Here is a 14,469-nt window from a genome sequence, read left to right on the forward strand (position 1 = left end):
CTGCAGGACTCTTGCCCAAGGAGCCCTTTCTATTCAGTTTCTTAAACCTGGAGCGTGCCAGCTGCCTATAGCCACATTTATTCCTTCAAACGCCAGTCCTGTGCCTTTGCATCAGCAACCAGCTAAAATGTCCTCCTCTGAGGTGTCCCAGCAGTTTGAGCCTCGTCTCTTTTCAGAACCTCTGATTTGGGGGCCACTGTTGCTTGTCTCTAAACTCTGGGGTATCTGCATCCAGAAAGTCTGGTGTCCGCTGGGCTGTTGCAGGCCTTAGGAAATGAGGAAGCAGAGCCAGGAAGTCCCGCAGGAGGAAGTAGATGGGTCCTGCTTCGGCCTCCTGCTAGCTGTGTGGCCTGGGGCAAGCCACCTTTGTCTCATAATCCTCAAATCACCTGAGCAATAGGCCATCTTATCCCACTCTCAGAGAAACTCTCCAAGACCTGCCTCTCGGGGCTGCTTTCTGCAGCCTCTCCTGACATTTATACTCTTTTACCTTCTGAAATCCCTCCTCATCGATAGTTACAGAACTATTCTCCATTTCCAGAATCTTCTGTTAGATGTGCCATAAATGCCTCCCTAACCACTGTGAACTAAAAGCACTTGTTCCCATTTCTCCACATTACCACAGATCCACCCAGACCCCCAAGGATTCCCCAGTTAGTCTAGGTGCAGCTCCCCGGGGCAATAGGGACATTGCTGCCCACTGTCCCCCTGTACCTGCCACTCCCACTCTCCTGGGTCATTCGTTCAGCCCTCTGGATAAGCCCCTCCCATTACCCAGCACGCCCACCACCCAGCTGTCCCACCCTCACCCTTGTGGCTCTTATCTCTGGCACACTGTGGAGCCGTGCCCCCCGTCTCACTACTGTCCTCTCTACCATCATCTCAAGCAGCAGCCTGGACCATCTCCAGCCACCTGCTCTTCTACTTCTGTCACCCACTCCATGCCACACCCCTCCCCTTGTCCCCAGAATGGCTTTACCTTTGAACTCTTAACCTCACCCCTGCTCTCAGACCACCATCTCCTCCTGTGCAGAGTTCCTCCTCAGGTTCCTCCCTGCCCTCTTCCGGGACTCAGGTGCTGCTTACCAGTCCTGCCTCTCCCTCCTGGGGCAGCCCAGCCCACAGGTGTCAGCCACCTCACCTTGCTCACCTTTTGACCCGTCCTCCTGACCAAACTCATCCATCTTCTGGGCCCCGGGCCCAGCCTTGGGGAACAACTGAAAGCAGTCACACAGTCAGTTCCCCATGGTCACCAGCTTCTTGTGCCCTGACCCTTGGGGTCAGCCTTCACCGGTTCTCCCAGCAAACACTTTCCAACCTCTCCTCTCAGCTGTACCATCGACCAGCTTGCTCCTCACTCTTGGAAAACAGATGCCTGCAGACAGGAACTCCCTCAACTTTTGGCCATCAAGCCAGCACCCTCAGCTGTGCCCCATCCCATACCCTCCAGTGACAGGAGAAATAGTTTTGCCCCTCCTTCTGTCCCATCCTTGTGTTCTGGAATCCATCCTATCCTGCTTCCTAATGGGTCTTACTTCTAGCTCCACCTTCTCCCTCAGTGCTGGCTCCTTCCATAAGAATCTGAATCTGCCCCCATGTCTCATCTCTATAAAGCACACTCCAACACCTATATCCTCCTCCTGCTCCCATCCTCTTTTCATCTTTCACAAATTCCTTAGAACAGTCGCCTGCACATCCTCACCTCCCACTCCCTGCTCTCTGCAATCTGGCTTCCGCCCACTTCACATGCCGAGACCACTCTCCCCAAGGTCCTCCAGGGGAACACCCCTGGTTTCTCCAAGCCTCACTCTCCTCTGACTTGCCTGGGGTGAGTCTGAGTTAAGGAACAGGGCTCATGATTCTCTGCCCCTGCCCTTAGCCTTTTCTCTCTTTCTCTCCTTTCTCTTGGGAGTTAGCTGCCCAAGGATAAGGTAAGCTCTTGAATGTCCTGACCAACTGGAGAAGCTTAGCAGCATGGATCTTGCATTATTTCTCCTGCAATGATGGATGCCTGCCAACAGGTAAATCTGCCCAATCCTGGAGTTTGGTACTAAGAGTCCATTTAAACCCAGATTAAGTCACATTACCCAAATCCGCTTTATCAGAGATAAAGGGGAAGAGGGGCTTGATATATCTATCTTACCCTTTTGCCTCATTTCTCAGTAGGGTTAGAACTTGTCTCAAGAGGGGGCTATTGGGCTCTTGAAAACCCAACAGACCCTTTCATCCCACTTGACACTGTCACACTGACACCATGACACCTCCTCCACCCCCAAGCTTCTGGAACTCAGGGCTCCTGGATTTCCTCCCAATTCTCTTGCTGCTCTATTCAATCTGCTTCTTAGCTTCCTCTATCTTTGCCATCCTCTCGATGGTGGTGTTCCCTCCCTAGGATCTGTTCTGGGCCCTCTTTTCTCCTTTTTTCAAGGTGGTACCTGAGACTGAACCCAGGACCTTGGATATGGGAAGCAGGTGCTCAACTACTGGGCTAAATCTCCTCCCTAATGAGAGTTGGCTGCTCATTTTTATTTTGTTTTTATAGGTACCGGGGATTGAAACGAGGACCCCATACATGGGAAGCAGGCGCTCGCCCACTTGAGCTACATCAGCTCCCTCTTCACTTTTCATATCCTCCCTGGAGAAGAACTCAACCATTCCCATGGCTTCAATTCCTATTGGTGCTGTTAACAACCAAATCTTTATCCTTAACCTTGACCCCTGGACTTCAGACCGATACACACATCACCTCTACCTTTCAGATGCCCAGTGAGTACCTCCCACCCACTTGTCACCCCCAGTTTCCTCCCTGAACCTATCCTATGCTGTGACAAAACCATTTGTTCCTCCCCAAGCTCCTCAGCCTTCCACTGGGAAGGTGGAATCTCCAAGGCCTGTATTTTCCTGCCTTGGACTTCCAAATCATTGACGCTTGGTCTTCTTGGCTGCCAGGGGCTCTGATGGGTTCTTCATCCCTGTGTCACACACAAGCTCCAGAAGTCAGTTCCAGTTAAGGCTGGCGGGGCCTCTGGCAGCAGCTCCAGCCCCCAGCAGGCCTCCTTCTTGGATGAGGTCTTGTATCGTGTTGACAAGCACTTCATGCGGCTTTTCTGACAAGCCTTCCCCTTCCAAGAGGCCCTCCCTTTCTCTGCCCATGAGGCTCACCTGTGCTGGGGGAACATGCGCGACTGGAGGGAAGAACACACAGGCTGCTGAGTGAAAGATATGGAAAAAGTCCCTCGTAGGGGTCCGGCTCTGAGTTGCCAAGATTCAAATGCTGTGATATAAAGTGCCCGCCAACAAGAGCTCTCGAGAGGACTGTCCTGGTCCACTGCCCTGCAGGGTGCCCATTCACCGAGAAATGCTTATCGTGTGTCTTCTGTGTCAGGCCCCACACTGGGCAGAGAACGGTGAAGGCAGGAACAACCCCCACTCTCACATCATGGGGTGTAGTCTCAAAGTACTTTCACCCAATTATTTCACTTGAGTCAGCATCCTTTACCAAAAAAAAAAAAAAAAACCCACCAAGAGAACTAGGTTCTACCACTGTTGTGCTGAGCCTCTGTCCCTCTGGTCCTTGGTTTTCTCACCTGCCAAGTGGTAATAAGTGGTTAACATCTAGGGAGCACTTTCTCTGTGCCAGGCACCTGGTCCTCATCACAAACCAGTGAGGTACATAAATGTTATCCCAATTTGGCAGATGAGGAAACTGAAAGCACAGAGACTAACATGACCATGAGAGCAGGTCTTCTGTCAAACTTTATAGGAAGTTGCCCCACTATACTGACTTAATGCCCTTGTTCCAGGATTACAGTGAGGGCCACCAAGAAAGTCATAATGAGCCTCAAAGGACTTCCATTTACTCTTTCAACAAAGCTACTAGGTCAGAGATGGAAATAGCAGCTTCTGACTCCAATATAACTCAGAGCCTGAACTATGAGTGGGCTCTGCCCAGAAGGCTGTGGGTTTCCTTTTGCCATCAGACTGCGATGGATGAAGGCAGGATGCCACTCCTCATATATTTTCCACAGCCTAGTGGTTCCATTTCCCAGCTCAAAGCAGCTCCTGGTGCCCTGATCCGAGTCTATATGAGTGGTCACCCCCACACACACACCTTGCTGCTACACTTTCTTCTACATGTTCTGTGAGGTACTTCCGTGGGCAGAGGCAGGCACACTTCAGTGTCACCTTCTATTCCAGCTTCTTGCTCGGGCAGCTTAGCCGGAGTCATGTTTCTTGGAAGGTTTAGAACAATCTCCCTGGAGGGGGTTAGATGCTGGAAGAGTCGAATTCTGTCATGGAAGTCCAAGTTAATGTACCAAAACAAGAAGAGTCCAATGTCCCTCTTACCCCAGGGCAACATATGACATGCTGTGATTTAGGCAAATGCTATTGGCATCTTTGTTGATTTCTGCTGGGACCTTTCAACTGTTCCCAGGTGCCCCCACTTCAGTCAGGCCAGGCTGGTGGAGGAAAACAAGCAAGGCCTGGGGTCACGTGGGTCTGGACTTAACTCTGGAAGTCACCATTTACTAGCTGTGGGACCTCAGCCTCTCTGAGCCTGTTTCCACATCTGTAAAATGAGGATGAACAATTATATTCTTAGGGTCATGAGGATTAAATGAGATAAAGTACACAGAAGCTCCCTGCTTGTGCCTTGTGCTCAGTGTACTGGTGACTCATGAATGAGCATTCCCATTTTTGTATTTCACGAACATCATACTGGAGGCACCAGGCCAGACTCCAGGACTATAATGAGCAGGAAATACTTAGTCTCTGACCTCACACAAGCTTTGGTTTAGTGGGGAAGACAGGCATTAACCAAATTGACTCACAGACATATGATTGCCAACAGGGCTAAGTGCTATCCCCAAAGTGTAATATCAATGATATGAGTATTTCACCTCATCACAATATCTCAGTTCTTCTCCATGCACAGTAAGAAAATCACTGATGGGGAGAAGATGCTTTGCTAGGGGGGAGGCGGTGGGGAGCAGGAATGGCTCAGGCAGCAGCACTTCATGGCAAATGGACAAAGAGACCTGGGAAATGAGTAACTTTTGACTGCAGCTTTTGTAGAAACACTGTGTAGAAAAGGTGAATTTATCATTCTAAAGTAGCTTTTTCTTCCCAGTTGCTGCCTCACTTGATCTATAGCACTGGGCCTGCAGGGTGAGCTTTCCTATGGGAGACTGAGAAGTCCCTTTCCCCACAGGTAGGCTCTGCCATGACCTTGAGATGGTGATTCCACAGCTCTGCCTCAGCTGGCCTCTGTACAATGGGAACAGTCGGAGTTGTTCCTGGAGCCAGAGAGGATGGAGGAGAAGGCAGAGCACAAGCCACTGTTCACGCCAGGCTCCAAGCTCCAGGACCCTCCAGACCTCAGGGGACCCACCCTGCTCTACCCACAGAGCTCGGAGTGGAAGGAAACAAAATAAATGGGTTGGTTGTGGACCTTTTTGATTTAGCACATGGAACTGCTGGTCAGCTGGTCTAGGAGCTCCAACGTCTGAGGCAGAGATGAGAGCGGGAAGGCCAGAGGCTGGGCTGTGAAGAAGGGGAAACAGCAAAAGCCATGCACCCGCTGCAGGAGGGAAGGTGCTGAGGAGAAACCCAGGTGGGAAAAGTCAGGAAGGCCGGGCAGAGCTGCCAAGCAGGAGCTGGAGAGCACCATAAACAACCCCTCCTCCTGCCAAAGAGGAAACACTGGGAGAAGACCGGAGCAAGAGAAGGATGGGAGGCCAAGGGAGAGAGAAGTCCAGAGGCTTCTAGCCTTTTTCCACAGGAAAAGACACCAAGGAGTGGGAGAATTGGGAGTGAGTGCTTTGTGCGGTATTGAGCATTCTATCACTGGAAATGTTTGAAAGTAGAAGCCAGAAAACTGTAGAAATGTTCCCTGCTAGTGAAAGTCTACTAATAGTAGAAACCCCAGGGAAGTCTTGACTCAGGGCTCAATGCCTGAATCACTGAAGACCTGACTTCTTCTCCTCTTTGCCATTCAGGGTATTGGCTTCCTCATAAGGTTGGCTCCCTCACGCTCACAAGATTTCTGCCAGCAGCTGGGAAAGGGGGTGATCAGAGTCCCTTGAGTCACATGGCAGGGAAGTGGAGGGACAGAGGGCTAGCTGAGAATTGGGGCCCTGCCACCACCAAGAGTATGGTGGAATGGAATCTAAGGTCCCCTGTGACGATCACCTATAGAGGGAGCAGCTCTTGCCCAGAGAAGAAGCGGGGCGGGGTGATTTCTCAGGCCTCTTCCAATCTCGGCAAGCCATATAGCTTTGTCCCAGTGCCACCAGCCAGATATACCCTCTCACAGCAGCTGCAAGGTGACCTGACTGGGGGGCAGCCTCTGGCTGCTGGAAACTCTGCCAGCTTGGTTTCTTGTATTTCCCATGTTCCCCAGGCCACTCAGATCTTCCACAGGGGGCAGGACTCCATCACTTCTAAGGTCCTACAAGCACTTGAAATGCTCTTTCAATTTTCTTCCTCTCCACTAGGGTCCCTTAAGGAGCCAGGAGAGCAACAGGTTTCCTGGCACTGATGATGATATAATCCTGAATTTCTAGAAATATGAGCAGCTTCAAGGTTGTTACAGAGTACTTCTTTCACATCAGTTTATATCACCAGGGGTGATGACTATAAGTTTCAATAATCTCCAAGGAAGCAAAAGCTGGAGGGAGGCCAAAGACAGGCCTCTACCCTGGCTCTTTGTCTTTTCATACTTACTTTTAAAATAATGGCTACCATGTAGGTGGACCTCATCTTTCCCTTAGACTAAGCAGTTTCAGGACAAATTGTGATCAGTCCAACCCAAGCCTATTTCTTTGTTCCCCTGTTCATTTAGAACCCAGAAGGAATTATGTTCCCTCCCAGGATGTGTTGTAAGACTGAGGAGGTAAAAGATCTCTGGCTTGGGGGACCTCAGATCAGGTTGCATTTTAAAAAACAAACAAACAGGATAGTAATGAACTACTTAATATCTTTTTTTTTTGTCCTTAACATTTTAAACCAAGCTCTCTGCTTGAAGGGCACAACCCCCAAGAATCACCATTAGGGTAGACTTGTATTAGTCTCATTTTCTTATATCTGCAGAGGGAAGCTATGTAGAGTACAATGTGACTAAAACCAATCTGAAAACACACTATTTTGAATTGTTTTATTTAAAATTTTACAGAAACCTGATTGGAGTTGAGTATGTAATTTTAAGTCCAGTAACAATTTCTACAAAAATGCTTATACAATGCCAGAATTCCTTAAAAGCAACTAATATCATATTCCTGTTTTGCATAAAACATGCATTAGTATCAACTGTCTCATCGTGGCCAAAATCAGCCTCTACAAGAGACAGTCCAATATAGTCAATAAAACTAGTTATGAACAACAGGTAAGAAAGAGGTTTTCTGGTTACTATAAAGAAGGAACAGTACCTTTCATAAAACAAGCCCTTCAGCACTGGGGTGATCTGCAATTATGTGCTGCACAGTAATGCATCGCTTACGAAACTTGGTCCTGACCTGTGAAAGGAAGTAAAGAATGTTCTGGTAGCTAAATCAGACATTTGAGAAGGAATAAACTTTTAGGCCACAATGGTACACCAACAGTGCAACCTTGTAGGAGTTCAAAAAATTTGCCATTGATTGTAAATTATCTCAAAAACACCGAGCTTTTTAACCCAGCCTTCTCCTCAAGGTCAGTTCAAGGCTCATAAGCACCTCCTGTAGCCACAGACCTTCTGATTCCACATAGTTTCATGAAGATCTGTAATATCTGTAATTAGGAGGTTTAGGGCAGAAAAAGAATGAGTCTACCACTTCTTTGAGACCACGGCTTTTTGTAGGCTGGGTTCATCCTGTTCAGGGATTGGTGGGCCCTCATATACATGGTGACTGCCAGGAACAAAAAGGAACAGTGCACGCATGTGTGGCCCCAAAGCTTAAAATGCTTTATGGTCACATACCTCAAAATGTACCATCTATTGTCAGGAAAGACCTCATTCCTCCAGAGGGAAAGAACATCTGAAGGTCCTACATTTATCAAAAGGTGTTTTCCATATTAGACTGAGGGGTTTTAAGGATATTTCACACCAACTGACAGGACTTCCCCTTAAATATGGGGTTTTATACAACATTCCATGAGGATCTTCAAAGAGTTCAATCATTAAAGAACCAACTGTGGACATAAAATTTATATACATAAAACTCATCATTCTTGCAGCCTAGGGCCTCGTTTGGAATCTCTTCCAGAGCCTGCCTCTTCTAAAACAGGACCAGTGCTATCCTGCTCACTTAAGCCAAGTCAGTATGTTTTTTCTTAAGTACAGTTTTAAGGGAAAAAATAATTTACTGGGGTTCTAATAACATTTTCATAACAGTACAATATCAAAATAGGTCTGTTTTTAATATATGCTTATGAATATTATCCCTGATAATATAAAGAAATCCAAAGGACTTTGTAAACCACCAAGATTTTACAGGGTTAGTACCTGATCTATTTTACTAGGCAGCAGAAAAGGGACTAGTATACTGACCAATTTTCTCCAGGAAGCCCTGTGAGCACTACAGTACTGAAATTCTAAAATTCTAGTGCCAGTAGAACTGTGAATGAAAATGTCACTTTAAATTTACTAGTAAAATTCGTAACAAAGGTTGCTTCCTCAATTCTGCCATCATCCCATCTCCCTGCCTGTAACATATACAGGTCAGAAACCCATCGGCCTGGCCACTTGGGAGGTGAGGACCTGAAAAAACTACTTCATTCAGCGGTCCCTTCTCAGCCATAACAATCCTCAAAAAACAGGGATATGGGGAAGGAGCAAACCAAGCTTGAGGAAGCTTTGAACCAAGGCACCACGATCATTGGGGGTGAGGGGACCCACAGAGTTTCAAGGTGATAAGAAGAGAACTGTTTGCGAGGCCCCACAGAGCAGGTTCTGAAGCATAACAGCTCTGTGGCAAAGTAAACACAGTAGGGAGTTAAAGAAAAAAATCTTTTAAAAAGAAACCAATTTAATTCCTCAAAATCAAATCAAACTTCTTGAAACTTAAAAGCAAATAACCTCAGGTATATTGGGGTGAGGGTGGGGGGACTGAGGTTTGTAGAATATGTTGCATTTAGCTGAGTCATGAAGGATGCTGACTGTAAAATCAGCATCAACATTGTGGTTACTGTAGTTAAGGAGAATGAGGAGAAGGACAAGGTTGGAGGAGGAGGCCTTTTGAAATAGAGGAGGATGGAAAGGGGACCAAATGCGACATATGCCTCTTTTATTCCCAGAACAGTAAGTGGCATTTTCATTGGCCTGAAAGAGAAGGCTCATACTCCATTCTAGCTGCAATAATACTGCATCCCATCCACTCTTCTTCTCTTTTTTGACTGAAATTCTTCAAAGAACTGCTGAATGTCCTCTCTCTTAACAACCTGTTGATGCAAGATAAGGAAAAGGAATCAAATCGTAGAACAGCAAAGACGGGTCATAACATTCACAAACAAGTCAAACAATATTGCTGGTAAGAATTACTTTAATGTATAATTAAGTATACTATCTCTGTTTTATAGAAGAGATCATCAAAGCTCATAGGGACAGGCCTGTTCAGAGTTGCAGTGAGGCAGAATAGCATGATGGTTAATAGGAGCTTAAGAGGAGTGGGTATAGGTCAGTGGTTTCAGAGCCTTTTCCCCATGTATGAGGTGCTGGGTTCAATCTCCAGTACCTCCTTAAAAAAAAAAAAGCCTAGGTTCTACCATCTACCTCAGTTTCCTCATAAGAAATGGAGATAAAGATGGTACATACCTATAAGGGTCATTTAATGATCAGATGAGCTCAATGCCTAAAAAGTACTGCCTAGCACATATAAGTTCTCAGTAAATATTAACTGTGAAGAAAAGTAATAGAGCCAGCTTACAAATTGAGAACTTTAAAGGTCTCTGGAACCACGATCTCTCTCTCTCTCTTTGCCCCCTTCCTCCCCCACCCCGCACTCCACAACTGTCTTTTTGAAATATCCTTAAGCTCTGTATAAGCACCCACAAAACACAAAGTCTGTTTGCTTTGAGATTTGTGCTTTCCTCTTTACCAGTGGTGGAGAATATTAAAAAAAATGAACCAAAAAACTTTTCTCTTGCCAAGAGCCCAAAATTAAAGACATTTTCTATATAAACAGAAAACTGGCCAAAACAAAACAAACACACAAAAGTATAAAAGCACTACTTTTAGTAAAATGGAACATCCAGTTTACGCAATAAAGAAGAGAAGAAAATTTTTTAAGAGAAGAAATTTATCTTCCATTTTACAGGTAAAGGATTTAGCGCATCATACAAAGCTGTTTATGATATTAGCAAAATAAAATACTAAAAATTAAAAAAATAAGACAAAGTGAAAATATGGATAAAATATTAAACTAGGACAACCCAAAATGAGTCCCTGTTTATCCCAAGAGTGAGTCTATGTGGCTGATCCTAGATCTAAAGCTTTCTAGTCCATCATGAGACAGGTTTGTTAATTTGTGTTTTAATTACAAAAGTAACACATGCTTATTAGAAGGAAGAAAGAAGGGAGGGAGGGAGGGAAGGAGGAAAAGAGGGTAGGGAAAGAGAGAAAGCACATGAATGCAGGTAAGCAAGCAGGAGAAAGAGATAAAGTAAGAAAGAGGCCAAATACTGGTATACAAAGCAAAAACCTCCCAAGCTCTCACCCCAGGGGCAAAGGGGAAGTCAACATATTCAAATGGCAATGCTAACTTGATAACTTTCTTAGGGTAAGATACTTAACCCTCTAAATGAAAGAAATTAAGTTCTGTTAGTACTTTACTGGAGACTAGTAGCTGATATTCCAGTTTTACTAACATCAAGAGTAAAATCCTGAAACTGCTTGACAACTGGTGAAGAACTGAAATACCTAGCAGAGCCGTCTAGAACCTGAATATGGCTAACACCTGAAACAACTGCAGCTCCAAGTCCCAATGTACTTGCCTAAACGGCTTGGAAATTTACATTTATAAAATGCTAATAAATATAACACTTAGGAGTTCCAAAATAAGGGAACTATCCCTACCCTTGGATCACAAATGTTAACCACTGAAAAGGAACAAGAAAATGAAATAATTTGTCTGGCAAAGGTATTATGGGGGGGAGACCTAAAAAAGCACATAAATTAGAGTGTGAAATTTTTAGTGTCTAGATGAACTCAAATGGTCAGGGCCAACATGCAGAGTAGAGATGGCTTGTTTCAGAAAATTTGAGGTTTCTAATTGTTATTTTTAAAAATCAGACACAAACCTTAAAGAAAAGGCAGTTCTTCATTTGAAAACATCCAGTATTTACAATTATTACTCCTTATGGACAAATAAAATCACGGCAGATAAGTCTTTGAAGTTTTTTTTTGTTGTTGTTGTTTATTTTTGGTAAAGACCTAGTTAGTAATGGCATGGATCATACAATTTAAAAATCATATAATATTTTTCTGTCCTTTCAAATTATCACATTAAATATAAAACCCTCTCCTGAAGACTCATAAAGAGGGGTTCTAGTGATAATGAAGACTTGGATGTTGAAGATACATGTTGTGACAGTTTGAAGTTTTGTGAATCCCAGAAAAGATCACGTTCTATGAACTAATCCATTCCTGTGGGTATGCTGCCATCTACATTAGTGTGCAGTGTTTCCCCAAAATTAACATTTGTGATGTCTGGAAAGATCACTACAACGTTCACAAAAAGATCTTTAACAGTTGTTTGTAAAGGATAAATTAAAACATAAATGGAGGGAGTGAAATGATTCAGGGCTCTGACCACTTAAGAAGCTTTGCACAACTAGCAAGAACTGGCAGAAATATCTTTCTCAAAGCTCCAGAAAACAGTTAAAGGACTATAGTAACAGGGCAAGTACCAAATTAAGAAAAAGGCAACTTAAAAGTAGTAGAATGTTGCCTGGTTGGCATGGCACTGGCCTGCATTTCAGTGCAGATCCCTGGTACCAGTTCTGGAGGAAACAGAGTAACCTTCATGAACATACTGGGAGTATGTATGTCTGATCCAATCTATTTGGGGGTGGCCCGAGGGACTTGCTGTCACAGACCCTGCCCTGTGTACAGAAAGCTGTTCCCAGAACTCTCTGACAAGATATTATGCTATGGGAGAGCAGTCAAATAGCTGCCTGGGGGAAGGGATTGCTGGGTATAGGATAGAGAGTACAGCACCCAAGACCATGAGAAAACTGTTTCCTAGGGAAAAGAGGACATTGAAATCCAAATCCATGTAAATGGGGGGATTCCTAAGGCCACACATGCATGCCCGATGCAAGCCACATGCATAGAAAGGATCAGAAAGACCCCTATACATTGGTCTGGAGCTATTCTCTAAACTCACTGAATGGATAAGTTTTGAAGGTGAACACTAGAATAAGTCAATCTTCAAGGACTGGGAAAGGGGTTTTCTTTTTGTCCTTTTTGTTGTTATTGTGCTGTTCTTTTGTTAGCCTCTGGCATTCAAGGAAAGCTCTGCCCTAACACTAGCTAGATATAAGCTTAAGGAACAGCTCTGCAGAGTCTAAATTTCAGCAATAAATTAAAATATCAAAATGTCTAGGTTTCAATGAAAGATTACAAGATATGCAAAGAAACAGGAAGTGATAACCCAGGCAAAGAAAATTAAAATATTAGACCATCAATGAGGAGGAGCAGACCTAGGATACACCAGAAAAGACATTTTAAAAATGATCCTAAATATGCTCAAATTGATAAAGGAAAACACAAAGAACTAAAGGAAATCAGGAAAATGACATAAACACAATTAGAATATTAATATAAGATGGAAATTATGTAAAGGAACAAACAGAGCTGAAGATCATAGTAATAGCAATTAAAAATTCCCTAGAGGGGTTCAAAAGCAGATGGAAGAATCAGAGAACTTGAACATAAGACAAATGAAATCATCCAGTCTGGAGAGCAGAAAGAAGAAAGGAAAAAAAGTGACCAGAGCCTGAGGAACCAGTGAAACACCATCAACTGTACAAATATACATGCTGTTGGAATACCAAGAAAGGGAAGGGGCAGAGAGAATATTCAAAGAAATAATGACTGAAAATATCCCAAATTTAACAAAAGATATGAATATATCTTTCCAAAATGCTCAAAACCTCTAAACAGAATAAGCCCAAACAGACCCACATTGTGAAACTTCATAAGCAAACTGTTGAATGCCAAAGATGAGAATTCCAAAAGCTGCAAGAGAGAAGCAACCTGTCAGATACAAAGAAGTCCCAATAAGATTCAATGCTGGGAAGCCATGGAGGCAAGAAAACAGTGGAATGACTTATTTTTCAAGTGCTGAGAGCCAGAACTGCAAGCCAATAATTCTTTATCTAGCAAAATGACTTTCAAAAATGAGGGAGAGATTAAAACATTTCCAAATAAACAAGAGTTGAGGTAGTTTGTCACTACTAGACTGGCTCTACAAGAGATGCTAAAGAGAGTTCTGCAGGTTGAAAGGAAAGGATACCAGACAAAAGACTGAAGCCACATCAAGAAAATAAAGTAATGACATGGGTAAATATAGATGCCAGTTCTATTGCATCTTTGGTTTGTAACTGCACTTTTTACTTCCTACAGGACCTAAAAAGCAAATAAATTAAATGAAAAGTCAGTGGTTTTGGACTCATAATGTGTAAATATGCAATCTGTGACAAGAACTGCATAAAGGTAGGGAGACAGAGAAGGATGGGAACATAGTTTATAAATACCATTGAAGTTAAGTTGATATCTAAGCAAACAAGAAGATTTAGGATGGTAAATTTAAAACCCCATGGTAACTACAAAAAAAAAAATCAGCAAATATGTAATCTCATAGAGACAGAAATTACAGGTTGCCAGGGGCAGGGAGACAGGGTGAATGGGATGTTAATGCCTATCAGGTATACAGTTTCTGTTTAGGGAGATGGGAAAGTTTTAGTAATGGAAGATGGTGAAGGTACTGAACAATGTAAACATGAACGATCCCACTGAATGGTATGCCTGGGAACAGTTGAGAAGGGAAAGTTCATGTTATATAGATGTTGGCATAACAAAAAAAAAAAAAAAAAGAATGAGCAACTAAAGAGACAATAACAATTTAATGTAATATGTGATCCTGGACAGGGTCTAATAATGGTGGAGAAAAGGCCCCAAAGGACATTTCTGTAGCATATGAAAAAACTGGAATAAAAACTGTAAGCTTTATATCAATGCTAAATGTCTTTGACTTGAAAACTGCACTTAAGGCGGTTCCATAAGTGAATAGCCTCATTCTTGGGAAATGTATGTGTTAAAATTAAGTGTTCAAGTAGTATGATGCATACAACCTACACTCAAGTGTTCAGAAAATGAACTGATAAGTAGACAGACAGATAGATGGCTAGGTAGACTGATGGCTAGATAGAATATGGCAAATGTAACAGAATGCTAAAATTGGTGGACCTGGGTATCTGAAAATATAGTGG

The 14,469-nt window shown here is 43.8% G+C and overlaps 1 protein-coding gene across 1 annotated transcript in view; it reads right to left on the reverse strand.

Annotated features, from left to right (window-relative positions):
* Window positions 1-7,142: 7,142 nt before the first annotated feature.
* UBR7 (ubiquitin protein ligase E3 component n-recognin 7) overlaps window positions 7,143-14,469 on the reverse strand; it is a 32,827-nt gene continuing 25,500 nt past the window's right edge. Inside the window, exons 11-12 of the mRNA XM_058292368.2 lie at window positions 9,319-9,417; window positions 7,143-7,514 (exon numbers count right to left, since the gene is read on the reverse strand). Coding sequence (XP_058148351.1) covers window positions 9,325-9,417 — 93 coding nt within the window. The 3' untranslated portion in view covers window positions 7,143-7,514; window positions 9,319-9,324. The remainder of the gene's footprint in view (window positions 7,515-9,318; window positions 9,418-14,469) is intronic.

This window comes from Dasypus novemcinctus, chromosome 3 (assembly GCF_030445035.2).
Source record: "Dasypus novemcinctus isolate mDasNov1 chromosome 3, mDasNov1.1.hap2, whole genome shotgun sequence".
Lineage (NCBI taxonomy): Eukaryota > Metazoa > Chordata > Mammalia > Cingulata > Dasypodidae > Dasypus > Dasypus novemcinctus.